At 39.9% G+C, this 22,752-nt stretch overlaps 1 protein-coding gene across 1 annotated transcript in view; it reads right to left on the bottom strand.

The window, feature by feature from the left end:
* nrxn2b (neurexin 2b) overlaps window positions 1–22,752 on the bottom strand; it is a 675,914-nt gene that overhangs the window by 534,596 nt on the left and 118,566 nt on the right. Inside the window, exon 4 of the mRNA XM_047329457.1 lies at window positions 18,706–18,726. Coding sequence (XP_047185413.1) covers window positions 18,706–18,726 — 21 coding nt within the window. The remainder of the gene's footprint in view (window positions 1–18,705; window positions 18,727–22,752) is intronic.

The raw sequence follows: 22,752 nt of genomic DNA, 5'->3' as shown, positions 1-22,752 counted from the left end.
GCAGTCTTGATAGGAGACTAGCAGCTGTTAATGTGTAACATACAGTTCGTTGTGGAGAACACTAATGGCTACTAATAACATACAGTTAGTACAGGATGAAGTTTGCAAAATAAAAAAAATTAAAAAGTCACAGAGCACAGACAGCCCTGTTGGGGCCCCAAAATGGTAACAATATTTAAGAAGGGAATTAGCAATAACAAGATATTCCACTCAGGGTTTCCTCTGTCTCCTATTAAGTTGTTGTGGCAGTAAATAACAGGTAAATTGGTCTCTTCTGGCTCTTTGGAATTGCTTAGTGGTCTAATGGCTCGCACGGCCGTCTGCTACATTCTGACACACTTGTGTAAAAATATCCCAATTATTTTCTGCCAATGTTGAGGATAGAAATCAAATTTCCAGCTCAGTTAACAGTCAACAGTTTCCTCGTAGGCTTTATCTAACCATAGCAAACATGACTGTAATGTAAAAAAAAAAAACGATGACAAAACCTAAAGAAATTTGAAACGCAGTATGATTACCGAAATACTGTTACTCCAAGCCTTTCACTTCCCATTACAGACATTGCCTTGTTTTGAATGGAATGGACAGACAGCAGTGTGCGCAGGAAAAAAAATGGCACACCACCTTGAAGTGATGTGCAAAGACTCCTTCCTGTTCCTTTTTAAAATGAAGCATCGATCCGATGCTACAGGGAAAAGGGATGAATAGGAATTTAGTGAAATAATAGCTGAATGGTCCTGAGAAACCAGGGCTTGTAGCCACTACTTCCAGGCCTAATTAATTAGAGCAACAGGTCCCAACATCAAGGACTGTGATGCCAGTCTTTTCATGGTTAAAATCTCAGGCAGCTAGGGGGGCTTACAGACAGGAAAGCATACAGTATTTAAACGCCTACTGTCGCTTTGTTTTTGTTTTTTACCCTTGCTTTTCCTTCATTTCTGCTGGAGCGAGACAGATTGCATTGCACATAAAAAAGTCCCCTAACTTTAATCTGCGCAGCTCAACAGAGAGTAGCAAATCTGTGTAAATGGCTCGTGAAAGGGGTGAACAAGTTCCAGATCGATTATATTTACCAAATATTAGATTTTTATTTGCATTTGCATTTCCTTTTTTTTCTAATTTTAAATTTGCATTTTAATAATTAAAGATTTGCTTTGGGAATTCAATCAACATATACAGCATAGTCAACACTGTTTTGACGCTTTCCATAATCTCTGTCTAAAGGCAGATTGGTGGAGGCAGAGAGTTCGGATAAAGGCAATTCTAAATGATTCTCTAAAACCACTTTAATTTTAATTTCTCTCCTGTGAGTGTAAGAGTGGTGCTAAAAGCTTGTTTCTAGCATCTTCAGTTGCTGAGGTTCAAATATTGCTCCGTTCACTCCGCTCTGGGGAGATGTAAATCAAGATTAAACCACGCTAAACGTTACACACAGTAACGTTTAGAGGGAATATTTCTGAACCTAGATGGTTCTTTGTGTCTGTCAAGTGACAGCAATGTTGATGACAAATATATATTTTTCCAGGTGAGGAAAGCAAGTTTCTAACCAACCAACACTCAAATCATTGAAAGGGGGGGAAGGGGGAGGGGGCTGTCCCCACTGCTTATTTACCATGGTAACCATCACCAACAAAACATGCTCACCAGCATCAAACATTCTGACTTCAAAGTCATACGCCATATACATTGCCTCGCAGACACGAAGGACAGAGGCATCACACTAACCAAACACTCATAATTGCAAATGACTGATTACCCACTCAACCCACACTAAGCAGAACTGCCACCTGTCACCGAAAGAGGACTTTGAAATGGAGGAGAGTTCAGTTCAACTACAGTTTTGTACCTTCTTCTGGTTTGTTTAAACAAACTGCATCGTTGACAACATTGAGTATATTCATGTTTGAGTCCATTCGCATACATTTATATGGGGAGGTGGCCAAGTGTATATTTCATGCATTGTAGATATCTGTATGTTTCTCAATGGAATATACGCTGACACTGGTCAATATATATATATTATATTATATTATATATATTTGGATATCAAATCTTGTTCTTTCTTCCAATTTTTGAGGTCATTCTCTTGCTCTAGGTGAGCCCCTAGCCAACTTGTCCGCCTTCCTGTTAGCCTTTCCTCTAACCATTGATAAAAATAATCAGCACTACTTCCCGCAGTAAAGAGTTACATCCTCTTCATCAGAGGATGCAGTTTGTTCCAAAGCTGCCTTCGACCAGACAGAAGGTTTGTAAATTAACACATGTTGAGGCATGTGTAGGAATTTTTTGCATCAACTGTCAAGGCTTCATTTACTTCCATTAGTGTGGGAAAATGTTCTAAAACTTTTGAGAGGCAGTGTACATTGTCGAAAAGTATCATACAGTTGAATCAGCCCCTCTGTAAAACATAATTAATTTTCATGGACATGGAATTTATTGCAGGATTGTTGTATTGGCTGTAGTTGTCGCTACGTATACCAAAAAAATCGAAAGTGTCAATGTGACCCAGTCCTTCTCTACTATTTCTAATAATCTGTCTCGATTTCTATATGCTAATCTTCACATGCCATTTGTATTAGGTAGGAGCCAGACATGGTGATTCCTTTGCCCTTAATGTAAAAGCCTGCTGCTGACCTCATTTGTGGATCCACATTCTCTTTAATGCGGTGCTGCCCTGCAGAAATTGGGTCTGCCTCATATAAAATTTAAAGATTTTGCTGTGATGGGGCTAATAGGAGCTCCCAGGTAATGAACAAGTAAAATAATTAAAGCAACAGGAACTCAGTGGTGCTATTACCTAATCAGAGTTCTCTTTATCATAAAAATAAAAAACAACAACAACAACAACAACTTTTTTTTTGTGCTTGCACAAACTGCAATTCTCTGGGTAAACAATTATTCACAGTGTGTGTAAATGTTGATTACAGCATCCCCCTGTTGTGTGTAATGGGATGAAGACATTCACTCATCAAATATGGATGTGGTGGATGTTGATGCTTTCCATCACAGCACTTAATCATGGCCTTCAGTAAACGGTAATGGACAAGCGAGATGTGATATGGCAACTGTAAGTGCTTGCTCAGAAAGTAGTGTAAACACTGGCTGGATATGCCTGCTAAGTGTATGTGTGTTCCAAGATAGTTGTGGACACGGGGTCATGACTCATGACAAACTTTGGGGTCTGTAAAAATAAAAAAACTTGAAAGAGCTCATCTTACTATGATTTTAAGATGAAGTGAAATGAATGGCTTAGTAAACTTAGCAAAAAAGCTAAACTTTACTTTACTTTATTGAGTTTAATTTGTATCCCTCAATACCCCATGGTGGAAATACTACATATTGTAAGCTTTGACCAGAGTGGAGGCCATCTTCGGACAGGTTTTTGTCCACATGCTAAGCTATCTTTCATTACTCTTCAAGGAAAATGTGTCCCTAAAGGTGAGTTTTTTGGTTTGATATAGTATAGCTGCAGTGATTAGAAATCGAGTCGTCCACTAATCAAAGGGTTGGTGGTAAGATTCCCAGCTCTTTTAGTCTGTATGTACTTGGGTATAGTAGCTTCAAGAATGTGACTTGTACTGTAAAGTGCTTTGAGTGGTCTATAAGACTAGAAAAATGTTTTATAAATACTGTCCAAATACAATTTACATTTAAAATTTAATTTGGAAAAAAAATATGTTGAGGGACACATTTTTACATATGGAATGATAATAATATAAAATTATACATAGTTATGATAATAATAATTGAAATAGGTCCTCTCTCTGACTTTGTCAGTGGAGCTCGGGCCAAATAATAATAATAATAATGATAATGTTATTAGAACTCAAAATGTTAAGTTGTTATAACTATGAAAGATAAAGGAAAAGTGATATTATTGAAGGTGATTTTCTTCACAATTTGGGAGATTGTTTTGGCCTCAAAATTAAAAATTCTAGTGCAGTTACTCACTTTGAAATTTTACCTCCTCATTTTCACAGTGCTGGCATAGCATAATGTGTCAAAGATAAATAAAACAACAGGCAATAATTGTAACAGTTGTAAAACAAAACACATGCATACTCTGGTGCTAACTGATGCACAGTGTGGTTACAGGCTGCCACAGTGGTGAAAACGCTGACCTCAAATGATAGCTGTGTGTACATCTGTCCGCACACAGCACTGTCATCCTGTGTACACAGTGCTGGCCGCAGTGGCACTCACATGTCTGCAATCCCCTTACATAGCAATATGTTATGTGTCACCCTGCCATCGATTTTCTCTCAAGCTGAATGAGGAGCTGGAGCCAATCGCAAACATGCACACACCCATTCACTGCACGAGTTTAGCATGCAGGACTCATCGATCCACAGAGCACAGACAAACACAGCCCACAGATGGAGAAGGGGGAAAAAAAAACTGTTTCACCAGAGCGACTAACCTCTTGATCCGCACATGATCTTCGCTTGTCTTCAAAAGGTAGGATCAGTGTCAGGCTGAGGTCAAAAAGTAAAGTCAAGGGGTCTACAGGGAGAGGGGATGAGTTTTAGCCCTAAACCACAAGATAAGTTCAGGTGGAGGGCAACATGGCAAATAGAGAGGAATACAAGACATGAAAATTGTAGTGTAAGACAAATGTCTGTATTTTAATGCATCCTTACCTCTTAAAGCCACCTGCACTAGTCTAGATAAAGCAGTTCTTTAAAAAACAAAGGATGCATCAACAGCAGTAAATACTGCTGAGGGCTGCTGAGGACAGTAAATAATCATCGAAAGAATGGTTGTTTCATATTTGAAAATTATATATAGAAACACATTATGTAGCCTAAAATGTTAATAGGCTACAAAGGCCATCTTCAAGGCCAAACAAGTATAAACTATTTTTATCCAAGAAATAGCACTTAGACTGATCACAATATGATTTAAACCCAGATAAACAATCTCATAAGGCCTCTTCAAAGTCTAACAAATGCAAAAAGGTAGAAACAATTTGGATTAGGGAAATTACCTCACCACTAATACCAGTGTGTACCAGCTCAGCAAGCTTAGTGTGTACTCTGCTCTAAAAGGGTGCTGCTTGCATTTGGGCTCATTATAAGGCTGCTCTGTATTCAGGATAAAGGTGGGTGATAGTAATTCAAGGATTTTTGATGTATAGACTGAATAAGGGCAGTGATTTAAGAAGTATGCACACCCGACTGCTGTAAATAATTCTTGAAATTCTTTCATGATTGAAACTGACTTAGCTGGGAGGAAAAAAATTCAGTAGGAATCAGCCACATGGCTGGTCTTTCTATTGTATTTGATAGATTTTCATTGTGGGCATTTTTATCAGCCTCCTTGTGATGAACTTTGGAAATCTGCTTAAATATCATTGTTCAAAATACTAAGTGTCATGCCTGCCTCCCTTATTCTGCCCACAGAAGTCTATTAAATCAACAGAGACAAAAAATGTGTGTCTGTGGTGGTGGCCGAGAGATGAACGCCACAGCAGCAAAAGGGCAGGCACCCTGTGGAAAGGTAAAAAGGAAGTGAGGACGACGTGTATGGGACTGGAGCTGGGGCTTAGTATGGCCGCCACGTCCACTACTCTGACAACTAATTTGCCCTAACATTTGAGCAAAAAGGTCAGACAACTCTCTGCCCAAGTTTATGAATAGTGTAAAGGGACTCTGGCTGACAGTGAGAAGAAATAGTGAACAAGGCAGGTAGAAGGTCTCTTCATTGACTTGGCTTAGGGAGAGGCGGGAGGCTGCTCTTGTCAGTGTCCAGATGGGAGATGCTCTATATCCTCTAAATCAGGAGTGGAGTTCTGACCTTATCTTATACAACTAGGCCAATAGCTAAAGGCGCCGAATCGTTCAGCTTGCACTCTCTAGTGCTTGCAGATTTCAAAATAGGACCTTTGACAGGGGTAAATATTGAAATCTTTAAAACACATGCACACACATAGAGTAAAATTCTCAATTGTAATAAATTCTCCTCACATACAGAGGCAATATCCTTAGGCATGGTTATGCCTTTGGTGTTCTAAGATATAAACAAATATGCTTTCACACACTACTTAATTTTCATATCTTAAGGGTTTTGAGTACATTCAGAGAACGTCTGTCCACTATTGGACGTAGCCACCACTGTATTTTTTTCCTGACGTCTACATAATAAAAGTTATTGAATAACTGACTGAAAAATAACTTCTTTAATGCTGCAAAGAAATTGCAAAGAAATTGTGCAATGCTAAGATAACTGAATTTGTCAACATGATGCCGGTATTTACCAGGCGACCACCCCAGATCATCTAACCAATAGCTCTAACATAAACAGTGGTCGTCCAATAGGATGCCCCAAGTGGATTTATCAGTTATCATCTGTTCTAGGGACAGGATTTGCATCATCTCACCACGCTGTCAACACGAACAAAAAAATGACACTTTCAAACAATGTAGACCCAATTACCAAAACAGATGCAGTATGTGTTATTTGGTGATTACAGTAAAACCAAATGGCTCAATTTCAAACAACTCAAAACCTTAGCAAAGCCAAGCATAATTATAGTGGCATAATTAAGTATTGTAAAAAAAAACTGCATATGTAGGTCAGGGAAATAATTTCTTTTTTATCAGTAGCTGGGGGAAATACCCTTGAACCTCCCTAGCAAGCTAAGATCTTGGACTTGGTATTTCTAAAACCTTGGACTAAACTAAATATCAAGCAGTAACATCCACAGTGGCCTGAGCATGAGAGATACATACTCGCCCAAAAAACACTGGACAGTACTCAACAAAACTTATTCAAATGAAGGCAAACATCATTAACTTTGTTGGAAAACCACAAAATGAGACGCATTCATGGTTGGAAGAAAGTCTGAGTAAACTAAGAAATGATTAATTAAGGCCTGGACTTTTTAACAAACTATTTAGTATCACATTGCATAACATAATTCCTTTGAGAAGAAGCATACACTTATGAAAATACTGGATTTCATTTAAGGCAGAGCACATGCTCTACACATTAATCTAAAAGATTAATTCTGCTACTTTGTCCTCCCGTATGTTTACCCTGCAGTCTCCTGAGCTACTCAAAGGGATCAGATGGCTCGAGAGTCACTCTTCCTTACCAGCCATTCAGACCACAGTCTCGATGAAAACATCCAATTCCCAGGATGCTTTCTGTCCAGATGGGCCGAGCCAGCGACACTTGTTCAATTAAAGGCATGAGGGGAGACTTAACCACTTTATTATCTGCAAGCTGGCCCTACATTGATTAGCCTGACTGGGACAACTCACAGACTGGGTGACAGCTTAATCTGGAACCTGCACATGCAAAAACTAGTCTTTCACACTGAAGTAACTGACGTGCACACGCATGCACAACACAAACACACATTCATATACTCAGTCTAATGAAGAGTGATGTGGATATACTGTGGATTCTGTACAGGTGTGAGCATGTTTATTTTATCTGCCTCAGGTTAGATAGATAGATAGATAGATAGATGAATACTTTATTCATCCAAAGCTGGGAAATTCTGGTGTAGCAGCAGCACGTTTCACACAGCACACATTAAAAAAAAAGTTAGCAAGAAAAGAAAAAATAAGAGGTTTTGGGGTTCATTGGATGAGTTGCATTGTAAACTGTATAGCCATGAAAACAAATGATTGTCTTTCTTTTAGTTTCCTGTTAAACCAGCAGCAATCTAATTGATCGGCTGGATTCAAAGGCCCAGTCTGAAGTACAAGGGTAAGCATCAAGGAGATAGTCATGAAAAGAAAAGTAATTGCGGAATGTCATGTTTTTTGGGAAAAAAAACAGTTTTTGTTGGAGCAAAACATAAGCTAGTCTGCCTAGTTTACGCTGACAATGTCACAGTGAAGAAAAAAGCCTATCTCGAGTTTCGTTAAAGCTGGAAATATGCCAATTAACTGGATGACTTTCAAAGACACACACTCCTGCAAAAGAAGCAGCCACATTCTGACAGAGAAAATAATACACAGGCAATTTTGGTAGTGAGAGAGCAAAAAGCTAAGACGCTGAAACTTAATTTAGAAGGAGAATTTGTGAAGGAGCCTATTTGCCACTTTTGCAAAGACTCAGTTCCACTCAAGACTGACTGACCTAAACCTGGAAAACCAGCTGTGAGTAGAATCATTATCATCATCACTACCATTTTGCATTGGACGCCTAAAAGAGGAGCAGACATTAGAGGGATTAGTTTGATATATGTTTTCAATGATTAAGCAAGGCCCTCTGAGGATGTTATGAAAACTGAAATAGCCCCTGATAGAAAAAAGTTCTTCAACCGTGACAAAAAGTGAAGACTACATTACGTTATGTATGCAATGCATAGCTACATCAAGGTTAATGCAGTGACGGTCAACAACACTGATGTCCCTGCCCCAAAGACACACACTCACGCAAACACACACACACACACACGGAGGAATGGCCACATGGTGTGTACTAGTGTACTAAGACTTTCTGGATGACACTGGCTTACTTGACAAAATGAAACCCTGGCCTCAACAGTCATTAACAGTGAATCCTAGTGAAGTAACTAGGCCATGTCTACTCCTACTGAAACCGCCTGCTGGTTTGAAACCTCAGCTCCTAAGGTTCCAAATAACCCCTTCTTTACCTCACTCTGTCCCATCTCCATCTGAACATTTCTTCCTCTTTGCAGTGCAAGCCTTTGTCGTTTGTCCCTCATCTCCCTCTCACCCCTGTCTACAATTTTCTCCCTTCATTTCCATGTTTCCCCTTTCCAAATGATGACACGCTGAGAAAGATCAAGTAGGCCAGGCCTGAGCCACGGAGGGAGTGCTGAGTGTCTTTGGAATTGAAAGCTCCTCCTCTCTCAACCACAGAGAATCAGACACAACAGATAGATAAATAAAAGCGGTAGGGCAAATAGGCTTTGTGGCAGCTGCTGAACAAATTCATTATGTTTCTGATAACAACTCATCATAGAGTTTAGGCTAGAGGAGCCTTGTCTGCAGGGATGTTGCAAAAGGGACAGTTCAAACATTTTCCTTGGGATATGTCTAGTTTGTTTAACATAAAGAAGTCTGTAACTTCACACACTGTATATATAACAACCCTTAGTTGACTTGAGGTATCTTAAGGATTGAATCCAGGGTCAACTACAAAAGTGATTTTGAATCATACTAACTGAAGCCTGAGTCTACAGTAGAAAAAGACAGAGTTCGAGCTGTGTTTGTGGTTGCAGAGCAGCAGCAGTTTGAATCCTGGATGTGATAATCACGAGTTGCCTAAAGCAGCAGGAACTTTCTAAAACACTTGCCTCTCTGTGTGCTGCAATATAAAAGCAATGATAAGTAAATAACAAAGTAGAGTGTAGTGTTTTTTTTCAAAATGTTGGCTATTTCCCTATTACACCAACTAATAAAAGCTTCCGTTCTTAATTGTTTGACATAAGATAGCCACCGCACTCTGCAAATAGTGGCTTTCAGATTGGTGTATATAACCTGTTTATTAAATAGTTTCAATAAAAAGTTTTGTCCCTGATGTCTAATCACTTCATTTATTGATATGGCTTTTAAAACAAGAAAATGCTGTGAGAACAAAAATCTACCTCCTACTTGCCATATATAAATGGTCCAAAACGATGTAATCAATGATTATTTGATTACATTCGAATCAGAATTATCTATTCAAGAATTTAAGTCAAATGAAAAAGAAAAAAGGAAGAGGGCGAAAAAAATCTCCCCTATCAATTATTATATGAAATGGAGTGTTAGAAAATTGAAAATGTGTTTCAGGACACAGAACCATTTAAATACTTCAGGATCTGACAAGTGATGTGTGAATGTGTCAAAGGTTGGCAGGGGCGGACTGGCCATCGTGAGGTTCAGTCCGAAACGACCCCTCCCAACTTGGATTGATCCACTTTTTGTTAAATCTGATCGGCCGGGTCACTTACTTTACCTCTGAAGTTACACATAGAACCACCAAAAATGTAAAAATGAAAAAGAAATGGGCGGCGCAGAGAAGTTGAGATTAAAAGGAAAAAAAGCAGTTGGAGCAAGATGCGGCAAAATGCCCAAAATTAACTGACATTTTCCTTAGTGGAAAGAGCAAGATTAGCACTGTCAGCGGGAACACTGAAGAGGCAGGAATATTATTATAACTATTAAAATTACTTCCAAAATAGTTATTTGTGCGCCCTTCACACGCTGTCATAAAAGGTCGCTCCATCCCAAAGTCCCGGGCCGAATTTTTTTCCCAGTACATCCCTGATGGTTGGTGTAAGCTTTAAAATACCTGGTGCCAATGCAGCAAACACTGAGGACACTTGTGACTTTGCAGATTTGAGCTCATCGCTTCGTCAAAGGTTCAACTAAATTGTTTGCTTGAATCTAAAAACACCAAATCCTGGGCTTGTGTCAAATTCTCAACAAAAACTTGTTATCTACATTTGAGAAATGATTTGGAGGCTGTTGTTTTTTTCATTCTATCTCTAAGGAACACATATTTTGATATTAGAGACAGAATTAATGAGGCAAACATACCGTACATCTGGATTTGCAAGTCAGACATTTTGTCAGGTTGAGCCTAAAGATATTTTGGGGATTTAGGAGATGTGACAGGTTTCACAATTTTTATAATTTGTACACAGTATACATTCTTTTATTCTTCTTGTCAGTCTAAAGCTTTTAGCCCCTGCATAACCATTATCAACAAAAGCTAACGTAGGTGTTCTACAAGGATGCCAGGTTTAGGACTGACAGGTTTGGTATGATGTTAAACTTTAAAGGATTGCACAGTTGCTGTCTTTTTTCTTTTTGTTTACTGAGCATGCATATAAATTTGTAACAAAGAAAAACCCACACCAGGGATGAAGTTAGAAATTAATTTCAGTAATCTATTTATAAATGTACGTGATCTATTTTAAATTAATTTGAAGAACTGTGATGTTCTTTGATTGCACCATCAGCCAGAGTAACACAAAATAGACCAAGGATATGGTCTATTTTGTGTTTCAAGCTGTTTTATGACACAAGATAGGTATGGATTATCACATGTTGACAGGACAAATATATCCGGCTTTGTAGAGTAAGCGCGAGGTTAATGTTCTGTGTATGTTAAATTCCATGATATTTCATTTATCTGCTGCTCATCCACAAAGGGGCCAAAGGTCAGGATCTGCTACAGTGCTGCACTGCGCCAGCTGGTAGCGATACAGTGTCTTGCTAAAGTACCATTTCAACAGCTTGCCTCAATTGTCTGTCTATAAAAGGCCATAACTTGGGTTAAAGACATTGACTTCCTTCACAGCATTGCATGTTCTACATCAGCAGTAAACACTGAAAAAAAAAACAAGGCACCACCAAGAAAGAGAAGGTGCAATGAAAAATTAAACCATGCAGTAATAGCAAGACGGTGATTGCAAAAGACAAAAAAAGTAATGAGAGATGGGAGAGGGGGAAAGAAAGGGATGGAATAAGCAAGAGGAAAAATACATTCTCCAACCTACCCTACTTGAATCCCAAACTAATATCATTTTACATTCAAGCGGCAGGAGGGCGGTCCTCAGTGGCCAAACAAGCTCACTCAAGTGTTACTATTTTCCCATTATGAAACTGAGGGAGGGATGAGGAGAGAATAGCTGTATTCCCCATATCCCTTGTTTTATTGGTCACTCTCATTCATCTCACCGGGCTATTGATCTCAATTTTCCCATACCATTTCTCTACGCACTGCCTCCGTGCCACCAACAGGGCTTCATACATAATTGTAGGAGTGCTAAATAACTGTTTGACAATAAATAAAGGCCAGGCCCCAAACTAGACAGCTGAAACAAATGCTCACACGGTGAACACTTCAGAGTCTCTTTGTGATCCTGTTCATTTTTGAGATTCGGGCAGTGAAATTAAATTTTCAGTATGGTATTATACATCAGAGGGGTTGGGGCTAAGAAATTGGAAAACACACGCACTCAAAACCAAACATGCATGCATCAAACATATGTGCACAAAGACCTACAAAGTCTGTCTTGTCGTGTGAGGAACATGCTTATACACAAAACAACACGTGCACACAAGTAGGAGAGAGGACAAATGTGATGGTAACCACTTGCCTCAACCTCAGCAGGTTGAGGCAGCAGCCAGATGGAAGTGAAAGTGAGTGTTAGTACTTTTATTTTCTTAGCACTGGCTGTCAGCTCGGCGACGGGCGGGAGATGGACTTTTCGCTGGGCTCCGTCCAAATGCAATCTATCACAGTGTCACCCGGCCAGCATGCACTCTTAGCTTTACAGTCAGTGGCATTTCATGGCATAATTGAATTCAGAAAAAGGACGCAGGTGCACAACTGGAGTGTTGACTTGTAACACTGGGAATAATGGTAAGTTTTGTGGAGGAAGGAAAAAAAAATATGAAGACAGTGACTCTTGACTTGAGTCATGGACAACCTATGGTTATGAAAGTGTTAGTGGCTGTCAGGAGGATAAATAGGAATGTGTCAGCTTTTTTTATATATATGCCATCATGCCTGTCTACACACACAAACACACACACACACACACCAAAAAGTATAAATGTGCGCGTTGGTATACTTTGGTAAAAACTCTGAGATGAGCCTGGGCAAGTGCTGTATTATGATGTGACTGAATGTGTTCAGTGAAATTGTATGTTACTCCATTTGGAAGGGATGAGGTCTGAGGACAAAGAGTTAAAAGATCTGTCATAGACTGAATCTTCATGTTATTGTTGGCTGCATGACTGTACAAAGAGTTGATACAGACATCCCAAACAGTTAATACAACAATAGAAAATAAGCCTGTTTACAGGCCAGCATCTTCAACAGCACAATCTGCATATATTAATGAAACTGGGGATGCAAAACTGGGGACAGAAATTACTGAGGTAATAATTACACTACCCCCCTTCACCTGTTAATCTGATCTGTGCCCAGTAGGACATAAACTGCAAACAGACATCAGTAAACCATCAGCGTTGTAAATGAGTTGCTATGATCTCTTTTAATAGTGTCAAACATTAAGAGCCTCCAAAAGAACAAGGTTATGCCTTTATTAAGGATGCTGGATGCTAACACTGGTGTAGGCCTTTAAATGTATTCCAACATGAGGGCAATCCTTTTACATTTTATAGTTACATTTTTTTTAAATAATTTTATTGTCACCACATAGTAAGTACACAACGTGGGCATTAAACCAACCTAATTCAATTTGTTATTTCTTTGCATTATATTTGCTCACCAAGCACTTTTTAAAGAACACCAGAAATTTTGGGTAGGTCCTCCGTTTGCTCTTAAAACTACCTCAGTTCTTCGTTGTATTGGTTGCACAAGCTGATGGACATAGTCCTCAGAGATTTCTGCATGATTATACATGTTGCAAATCTTACGTTCTACCACATCCCAAGTCCAGCCATGGCCTTCTGACCGTCCTCATCAACAAGGCATTTCTGTGTGTAGCAACTCTTTTTTTTTTTTGTTCTGTGTAAACACTTGTTGAGTGTTTGTCTGCAAAATCCCAGGAGATCATCAGTTTCAGAAATCCTGAAACCGACCCATCTGGCACCAACAATCATGCCATGGTCAGAGTCACAGAGATCATCTTTTTTCCCCTCATTCTGATGTTTGATGGGAACACTGACCGAAGCTGCCAACATATCTGTCTGATTGTGCAGCCCTGCTACATTATAATTTTATGAATAAACTGGTGTGCAGGTATTCCAAATATAGTTCTTGGCAAGTGTGTCCACTCTATATAGCCACTGTTAACCCAGTAGGGCTGCATTCCATAACTTCCTATAGAGGTATACTGCAGTTAAGCCTCTTAGCTAGAACTGATCAATTTATCTAGCAGGAGAGGGAGGAAGGTGATGACAGAGAGAAAAAAAAAGTAGGAGAAACTGTTAAAGGAAAGGAAGAGAGGGATGTATAAACGTACAGATAGGTGGCAAGAGGACGACACAGAGCAGGAGATTGATGAGACAGGATAAAGATAAAGATGGGAGAAGGGATAAGGGAAGACGAAGAGAGGAAAACATCATTGAGTGATAGATGGGTGGATCAGAAAGAGAGGAGGATTACCATCACTGTATCCCTGACCGGGCATAAATTAGTTGGCGTAGACAACAAAACAAGAGATGAGACAATATACACTCCACAAACCCCATAACCCCAAAGGTCCACTGGGAAATGCTTAAAAGGTCTGTCTATTTTTCTCTTTTTTTTCCTTTATCCCATTTCAAAAGCAGCAAAGGTACAGACGTGCATGACAACTTTTCATTTGGTACACAGAAGCAAGAAGTACTTTGAAGAGTGTTAAAATCTCTCCCAAAGCACATTGCGGTATGTCATGGTAATATAGTACAAGTGCTGAGGTTACAACTTTTGTGTGGGAGAGAGAAGGAAAATAATCAACTGAAGGGGGCTGGCTTTAGAAAGTTATGAAGAATGTAATATACTAAAAATAGTGGTGTTGGTTTGTTTGTAATTTATAAAAGATGCTGAAACCATTTGGGTACTTAAAAGTGCCTGAATCTTAAAAGATCAAATCAAGTCAAAAGAATCTTGGGAAGTAATCTGAAAAAAAACCCCTCTGCTATAACAAAAACATTATCAGAAAGTCTACCATATATATGATGTATGTTACAGCTATCAAATAGATATGCATATGTAGCGAGTTTGTCAGAACTGTATGAGCCAAATAAAAATACAATACAAAAAAAAATACACCACACCACACCAGAGCTCTGGGCCATGAATTGTCCAATCCATTTCTCTCTCCATCACAGCAAACAATACTGCCTAAAGCCATGCATGTTGACACTGAGGCATCTGGAGTTGCTCACAAGTGGACGCCGACTCCATCCCCTTAGACTTGGTTATCACAAAGCAGAAAAATAGAAAGAGAGCAAGGCGGAAAGAAAAAAAAGAGAGTCTGGGCTGTGTGGGGTGAAATTAACATCTTGTGAGAGCAGGCATGGCTGGACTCTGGATCCTCCAGTACCAGAGGATGCTTAATCTCATGGCAACATTTGGCAGAGGCTGGGACAGGCAGAGGGAACATCAAGGCATCCCGCTGTCCAAAGGCTCTTGAGCAATTTCAGAGCTGAAGAAAGAAGTCATTCAGCCCTGTTCCACCCTTTCCATCCTTGGAACCCCCGATTCCAAAGAGGTTACAGTGTGAATGGGTATGTCTTTGATTATATGGAGTCTACAGTATTCTTTTCAAGTGAGTAAAATGTAGCTACAGTAGCAATCTTCCACAAGTGATTGCTTAATTCCAATACTGGGAATATTCTGTGTGTTCAATGAAAAATGGAGTTATGCTTTGTTTATCTGAAAGAATGAAGTTCTTACGGAATGCCATTATATAAATAACTGCCCTATCGTTCTCAATTGTTATTGCAATGTACAATTTCTTGGCAAAATCTGAACATTTTTCATCACCCAGGTGGTCAACCCTATAGCCAATTGGATTTCAAAATAACAACAGCAGTTGGAATTTGAATAAAGATCATGAACGTGCACCATTTGTTCCAAAATTCAACAATATCTAGGTTAATACTTCAATGACATCAGTACATAAAAATTGTTTGCTTTTTCGCTCTGTGTTTCCTCCTCCCGTTGCCTTTAAGCACACGCATTTAGGAAACAGACAAGTCTTTGGTGGATTTTTTATTTTTCCTGAGCGAATAAGAACATAATCCATAATCTCGTTTGGATGATCCAAAGTAATCTCTAATAAGTACAGAGCACACTCAAATCTATAATCCTTTATCTCTAGCTAACATCAAACTCCATTTTTTACGCTGGGAGAAAATGAAAAAAATGGTATTGCCCTTCCCCCAGAGGATGACATTAAGTTGAAGGTCTGTGTGGCTCTGAGAGAAAAGATCATTAGCCTTGATCAGATTGATTAAGATCAGGGTGGCCAGCTCGGAGCATCCCTCACCCAAACACAGCATCGGGGCACTAAATCCATCTGCCAGTCTCAGGGGCTGGCCACGCTGACCAGGGTTAGATTTGATCTGTTTCTGTCCAATTGTATGTGGGGCATTTTTGTTTTTTTCTCTCAATGGCGTCCATGGCCATGGTCTGTCAGACCATCAGCTGGAGTAGAATTAAATGATGACTATCCTTCAGTATCAGCAGTTTATATTGTAATGCCTTGGCATCCATTCTTCACTTATTCTTCTTTTGTAACAAGTCTGACCACTCTCTTAACAGCACAACACAATTCAGTTTGTTAAGATTTGAAATGCCTTGCACAATGGCACTTGATTAACAGTATGCATTATCCCAATCAATCCAAGTAGTTAAACTGGCTACTTTGAGGTCATGAACCCGTTCGTCTAAAGCAATTACTGCATTTAGTCTGTATTGTAATTTTTTTATCACCCTCTAAGGGAACCCCACTTCCCCAAGACAATGAGGTAAACCTGTGCTAAAATAATGCATCTATACATCACATGCAGTCCTCCAGGGACATGCTCGGCAGGACACACATGCCAGCGTGTGGCTAGCTCACTGGTAAAAACAGGTCAGCGTCGCAAGCAGATCATCAATCGAGGCCTTACAGTGGAGGAGCGGGGGCCACCGGCCACCTTTCAGGGCCACCAGCCTCCCAAGGGTTTTTTTCAACATCTTTGCACATCATCAATCTCAACCAACCTTTGAACATGCAGTAACCGAAACTAATTAGACCGAATACAGTCACAGGGAAACCCTAAAAATAGAGGGGAAAGTAGTGCTGGAGCACTCTAAGGGTTTGGTATCACAGACAATGAGTCATTAAATAAATCTACGGAGTTGTCTTTTCGAAACACACTGAACTGGGAACACAACACTGCTTCTTTAATTAAATTGCTTGGCTTCAGAGTGCACAAATTTATTTATATTTATATTTTAGGACTTTGAAGTATCATCTTGGAGTATGTTGTATGTCAAAATAATACTGCAAACCTTTTTTTGAAATCCTAAAAAAATCCTAAAAATTTGCCTTTATACTCACTTTCAAGTTGCTGGAGAAAATACCCGGACCGCTGAACAAGGAGAGGGTTTGGCCCCTTCAAAGTGCTGGGCCAAACAATAGTAAAAGAAAGCTTTACCAACAACATATATACTTTCCCAGTGCAAAGAAAATACCTGCAGAATATTCTTCAAATGAGTAGAAAACTGCAGGTGCTGAGCTAAACACGTGAGGCTTAAGTGGCATTACCTTGACGTGTAAATACACAAACCAGCCCACATTGTTTATTATGTGATACACTACTTTGTATTTAATCTAGTTTTTTCCTGTTGTCTGGTGAGCTTTAACAGAGGACTACTGGGTCCCTTGGTAGGTGCCTATAGCCTTCTTTGAGTTGGTTACTCCTGTTCCTCATCTTCCGTTGCTCTTCACCTCCTTTACATCTCTCACACAGGCTTTCTTGCCCCTAACCTCACTCCGCATCAGTCTTGAGGGTCCACTCTATCAGGCAGTGTTGCTAGAAGTTGGAGGTTTGCCACCATTTATTGCTATTCCCCATCTTCCCCCTGACATTTTCCCATCAAGGCCTTCCTGACTTGGGACACGGCTGCACACACACACACACACACACACACACAAAGTCATTACAGGAGGCTTGCATTTCTCGTGTAGGAACAAGCTGAGAAAATGTCAACTTCAAACTGTCTACAAGTGCATACATTATACATATCAAGCAGAGACCAGAATTTAAATTGAATTCACTGGGTTTGTTGATAACAATGAAACAATATGATGAAATATGCTTCTATATTTCCAATATGCCACAAGATAAACAACTCCACTCTGTATTAAGACTGAGAGACAACAGTGGTATTTAAGTGGCATTACCTTGACGTGTAAATACACAAACCAGCCACAAGATTTCAGCTTTAATATTAAACCTGGACAAAGAGGGTGATTGTGATAGTGATTTCCCCTGCTACTTTAGACCATGTGATGGGTAATCCATCACCTCAAACTAGGCAAGGAGGAAATGCAACTCTAAAACACACAAACACGCGCATACACCTACAGACATAATGCTACAGCACGCAACGCATAGATTAAAAAGCCTGTTTCTGTAAAGTGTGAAGAACCAAAGGCGAACTTCTTCCTGCTCAGCATAGAGTGGAGACAGACAACAGCCTGCAGACAGACAAGCTAAGGCTGATCTATCCATCAACTCTGCTACATCCAGCACTGGGTTAGTGCCTGGCCCAAGGGCTAATGAGTCCCCTCAGGGGCCCCCACTGGCAGCCTGAGTTCACCGTTTTTGGAGAAAGGACAGGGTGGAAAGCGGAAAGACAGCATCTAAAAATCACCATGTCATATCTTGTTAACTTTGACAAAATCTTGTTAGCTGCAAAGTTGGAGAAAGATTGGCAAGCCTCCACGACGTGTTACCAAGTGTTTGAGTGAATTATACCGCTGTATGCTTATATCTATAGAGATAATCCAAAGTCAAAACAAAATTAAATTAAAAAAGGACAAGATAAAATAAACAAGATAAAACAGGGAGGATTTGACAATAAATCCATTGCTTTTGTCTTATTCAGAAACTGTAATTTAGGCCCCCTGGAAGTCACTTATAACCGCAGTCCAAACTGACAATGCCCCTCCCCCGGAGGGAGGGCAGAAAGCATTAATAAGCAGCCAGCATCACAATCCATGATAGCATTAAGGGAAGCCTTCAGAAGGCCTGAGGAATAGAACATTAGTCTTACCTTCAACAGCATACTCTTCAGCTTCAGGGGAGGGTCCAACAGGAATGCATGGAAAAAAAGAGATAAAGAGTAGACTCATTAGATTACTTTGTCTTCAAAAAGAGTCTTTGTATTTTTTTACTTCAAACAAATCCTTCTAAATAAAATCTAAATAACGACTGTCAGGGAGGCTTGATATCTCAGAGGCCTGACAGTAAAACAAAATGTCTACTCCTCTGAATATTTAATCTAACGTCTTTCATCTGACTTTCTTAAAATGCTGCGACTGTTCCAATAATTCTACAAACACACATATTTCTCTATTTAAGAAATGTCCAATAGGAGTGTGGAGGATCAGCTTCCAGTAACCCCACTAACCCCCCTTAGGAAGCAGGAGGCTTCAGTCAAAGAGGATCCCCAACTGAGAGGCAGCGACTCTCACACACTTCTCTCTAGCTAATGATTCAGTGAGGAGGGAGTCAAAGAAATGAGGCTCTAGCAGGACACTTAAAAACCATACCCTACAGCAGCAGAGGCCCTTCTGCAATGCTAGAATGAAAAGCTGCAGCCGCCAAGAACTCCAGGAACCCCATGTTGGAAGATGAGGCACGACTCAAGAATGTAAGATTGCCCTCTAGCTTTGCATCGTTTGTATGTGCTGTTGTGGGTGCAGGACCTGGGTATTCACCGGACACTATGTCCCGAGTTGTAACATGGTCAATAATACACAAATGTGACTCTAAAGTGGACTGACTCATTGCGTTTGCCTGGTACAGCTTTTCAGATCAGTCGGATGCAGATGCAGCAAAGAAAACTTATTGAAAACTGTGAGATAAATCAAAATGGAAAATATACTACATTTTAGAATTGCAAAGGTCAAATCTATTTTTCATATGGGGTCCACATAACGCCAGTGTGTTGGGAAGCCTGCGCAGTTACAGTTGCTTTTAGCATTAAGATTTAATGATACAGCGGCCTTTTAAATGTCTAAAACACACCATTTGGCCTCCAAGGTGGCCGAAAAGTAAACAAGTAGAGCAGATATCCCAAAACATACCAGTGCAGTTACTGAAAAGGGATTCTCTTGATGGATCCTCTTAAATTCACCCTGCATGAACCAAATTGTAGGTCTGCTTATGAATTCTGCTATCGTCCACCTCTTCTTCAAAGTGTTTTGATCTCAGGCAATCATATAATAGTTAAGTGAAACCCCAGGGTTGATAAAATGATGACTCCAGGAGATATGACAATCTATATTTGTTCTCTATTGACCCCCTTGGTGTAGATCTAAGAGACCATAGAGTGGGAAAGTCAAGAACGTCTTTGAAAGACAAGAAAGAAGAAGCTCAACGGACAATGACTACTGCCATTTACCATAAAGCTGTCAACATTAACTTATAAAAATGAAACCTCTCTGTAAGTGTAGAGAGTTTGTGGTGTTTTCAAATTGCAGAAACCAGCAGACTGATTGAAAGCGCTTCAATAATGACAGAGCATTTGCCAAGCTGAGGCATGGGGACTGCAATTGTCTGATGTGGAGTAGAGTTTGTTTATATAATCACTGGCCATGACTCTGCCTTTCCTCTCGTCTCATCTCTGATCATAGTCCATCATCCTTTCTTTCATTGTCCTCCCTCATATCTTCCCATCTCTCTCTTTCACTCTGTCTCTCTCACTCCAAAGCCGGGGCAAAGGATGTTTGATGTACAGTAGAGGTTGTTTATATCATCACTGGCCATGATTCTGCCTTTCCCCACCCTTAATTTCTCCACAAAGTCCCTCATATCCACTTTCTTTGTGGTCCTTCTGTCAAAACTCAGCTTCCAAAGTCCGCATTTCAGTGAGAGGGAAAAGTCTTTGGTCCAGACATGGAGAAATAAGTTTCCAAAGATATGTTTAAAGACTCTGAATTATTACTTGAACTCAATTCATGAGGAATAGCACTATCCAAAGACCCTTCTATATATCTTAAGTCAATAAATCACATTCAAGCTCAAATGATTTTTGTTACATCCCTCGATATTGCACCTAGGAGGTAACATTGAGGATGATCCTTCAAGAGGCCATGCTATTAGAAATGCTAAGCAGCGCTAATTGTTAAATCCATACCAATTTTAAGGCCAACTCTTACTTGACAGATAATCCTTTTGAGCAAGCATTCTTTCTCACTGGAAATAGTTCTGAAATCTAGCCTTAGGGAAGTAAATATGATTTCAGTCAGACACTTGCTGGGATGTGCCCCACCCTAGCGCGCTTGTCCCTTTCATGCCATTGATAGTTTCCAGTGTCTTTACCACCCATTATCTTTGTCTCAGAGCTGTTGTTTTCATTATGGTCTATCCAACATAGCCTCAGGCTTTGAGCTCCACTGGGATCTTTGTCATTTGAATGCACTTTCTGATTCGGCTTTGGGAGTGAGGAGAACGAAGGGAAAATGCTCAAAAGCTTTTCTATGTAATATATGTGATGTCCACATGCAAAAAAAAGGGTGGGAGGACATAACTGAGGCTCAGAATCCTGGTTTTCACATTCTGTATTCTAACCTCCATCGATCATCTACCGCTTTATCCATTTAAGGGTCACGGGGGGGCTGGAGCCCAGGTGCCATTGGGCGAGATGCGGTGTACACCCTGGACAGGTCGCCATTATATTGTAGGGCCAACACACAGAGACCGACAACCAGTCACTCTCACATTCACACCTACAATCCATTTAGAATTCAATTAAACTAACCCCAATCTGCATGTCTTTGGACTGTGGGAGAACGAAGCTGGAGTACCTGGAGAGAACCCACGCATACACGGGGAGGACATGCAAACTCCACACAGAAAGGCCCTGATTGGTTGGAACTGGGATTCAAACCCATAACCTTCTTGCTCTGAGGCGGCAGCGCTAAAAACTACCACTTCCACTACACCACGCAGCCGTAATCTAACCTTTTCCACCCAATTCCAAGACTAAAATAAATGTAAAAGGCTCAAATGTAGGCATGTTGTGTTAAACTGACAGCCAGTCAAACGTAACATTTCTTTTCCCATATCTCTAATTTAGTGTGCAATTACTCCAGCAATGAACAAACGCGAGGAAAAAGTCCAAATTAATCGAGATGGCAGACACTAGGTACAGAGGAGAGCAGAAATCAGACGTGGGCTGCAATAAAAATAAATAAGCAAATAAATACTAAAGTAAAAATTCAGAGGGAAGCAGTGAAGAAACAGTTTGTTTTTTTTCACCAATGAATCCCTGCAGGCTTTGGAGGCAAATGAGAGATTTTTCAGACCTAATCCTCACCAAGCTAACTAAAGGATTTACTGACGGGAGAAAAACACGCCTGCATTGAAAAACAGTCTCCGCTCTATAACTATCCTCCCGTTTCTTCACATGTGAAGGAACCTACACAATTCAATGTTGGCTGGATGTGAATGGGCATTAAGTAATATTGCAGGTACAACATTAGTTGTAAACATGTGACTGTTTGCTTATTTTTTTTGAAAAAAAAATAGCATGTTTTATCAATAATCTATTCAAAAGTCATCAGAGTGGGAGTTCAAGTTCATCACCAGAGAGGATACTATAAATATTATCTTGTTAACAGTAATAACAGTAATTGTTAAACAAAAACTAGAGTACAAATTGGTCAAAGAAGTCAAAACCTACTCTACAGATGCTGCAACAAGAGGGGGAGTGACATCATGTTGTTGAATAGACAAAAAAACAACGATACCTGCACGGTTCCAATCAATTACCTAGATGGTGGCAGCGTTCCAATCTTACTTCCCCCCACCACGTTTCATAAAGAACTAATAACATTTTTTACACTTCTCAGTGTTTTCCGTTCCTGTAATTTATTGATTTATTTTTTAATTACCATTTGAAATGGGTAATATCTTATTGTGGATCTCAGGCACTCCGTACCCACACTATCTTTCTCACAAACTTGCCATTGGGACCACAGGGAGAAATCCGGCTCCATTGGTGGCCTGCCACATCACTGGGCTGAAACATCCAGTTTTTACTGTCCCTGTCTGTGTCTCTGTGTGTGCCTGTCATTCAGGGTGTGCATAAGAG

This window comes from Scophthalmus maximus, chromosome 2 (assembly GCF_022379125.1).
Source record: "Scophthalmus maximus strain ysfricsl-2021 chromosome 2, ASM2237912v1, whole genome shotgun sequence".
NCBI classification, from domain to species: domain Eukaryota; kingdom Metazoa; phylum Chordata; class Actinopteri; order Pleuronectiformes; family Scophthalmidae; genus Scophthalmus; species Scophthalmus maximus.
This window is presented reverse-complemented; position numbering and strand designations above follow the sequence as displayed.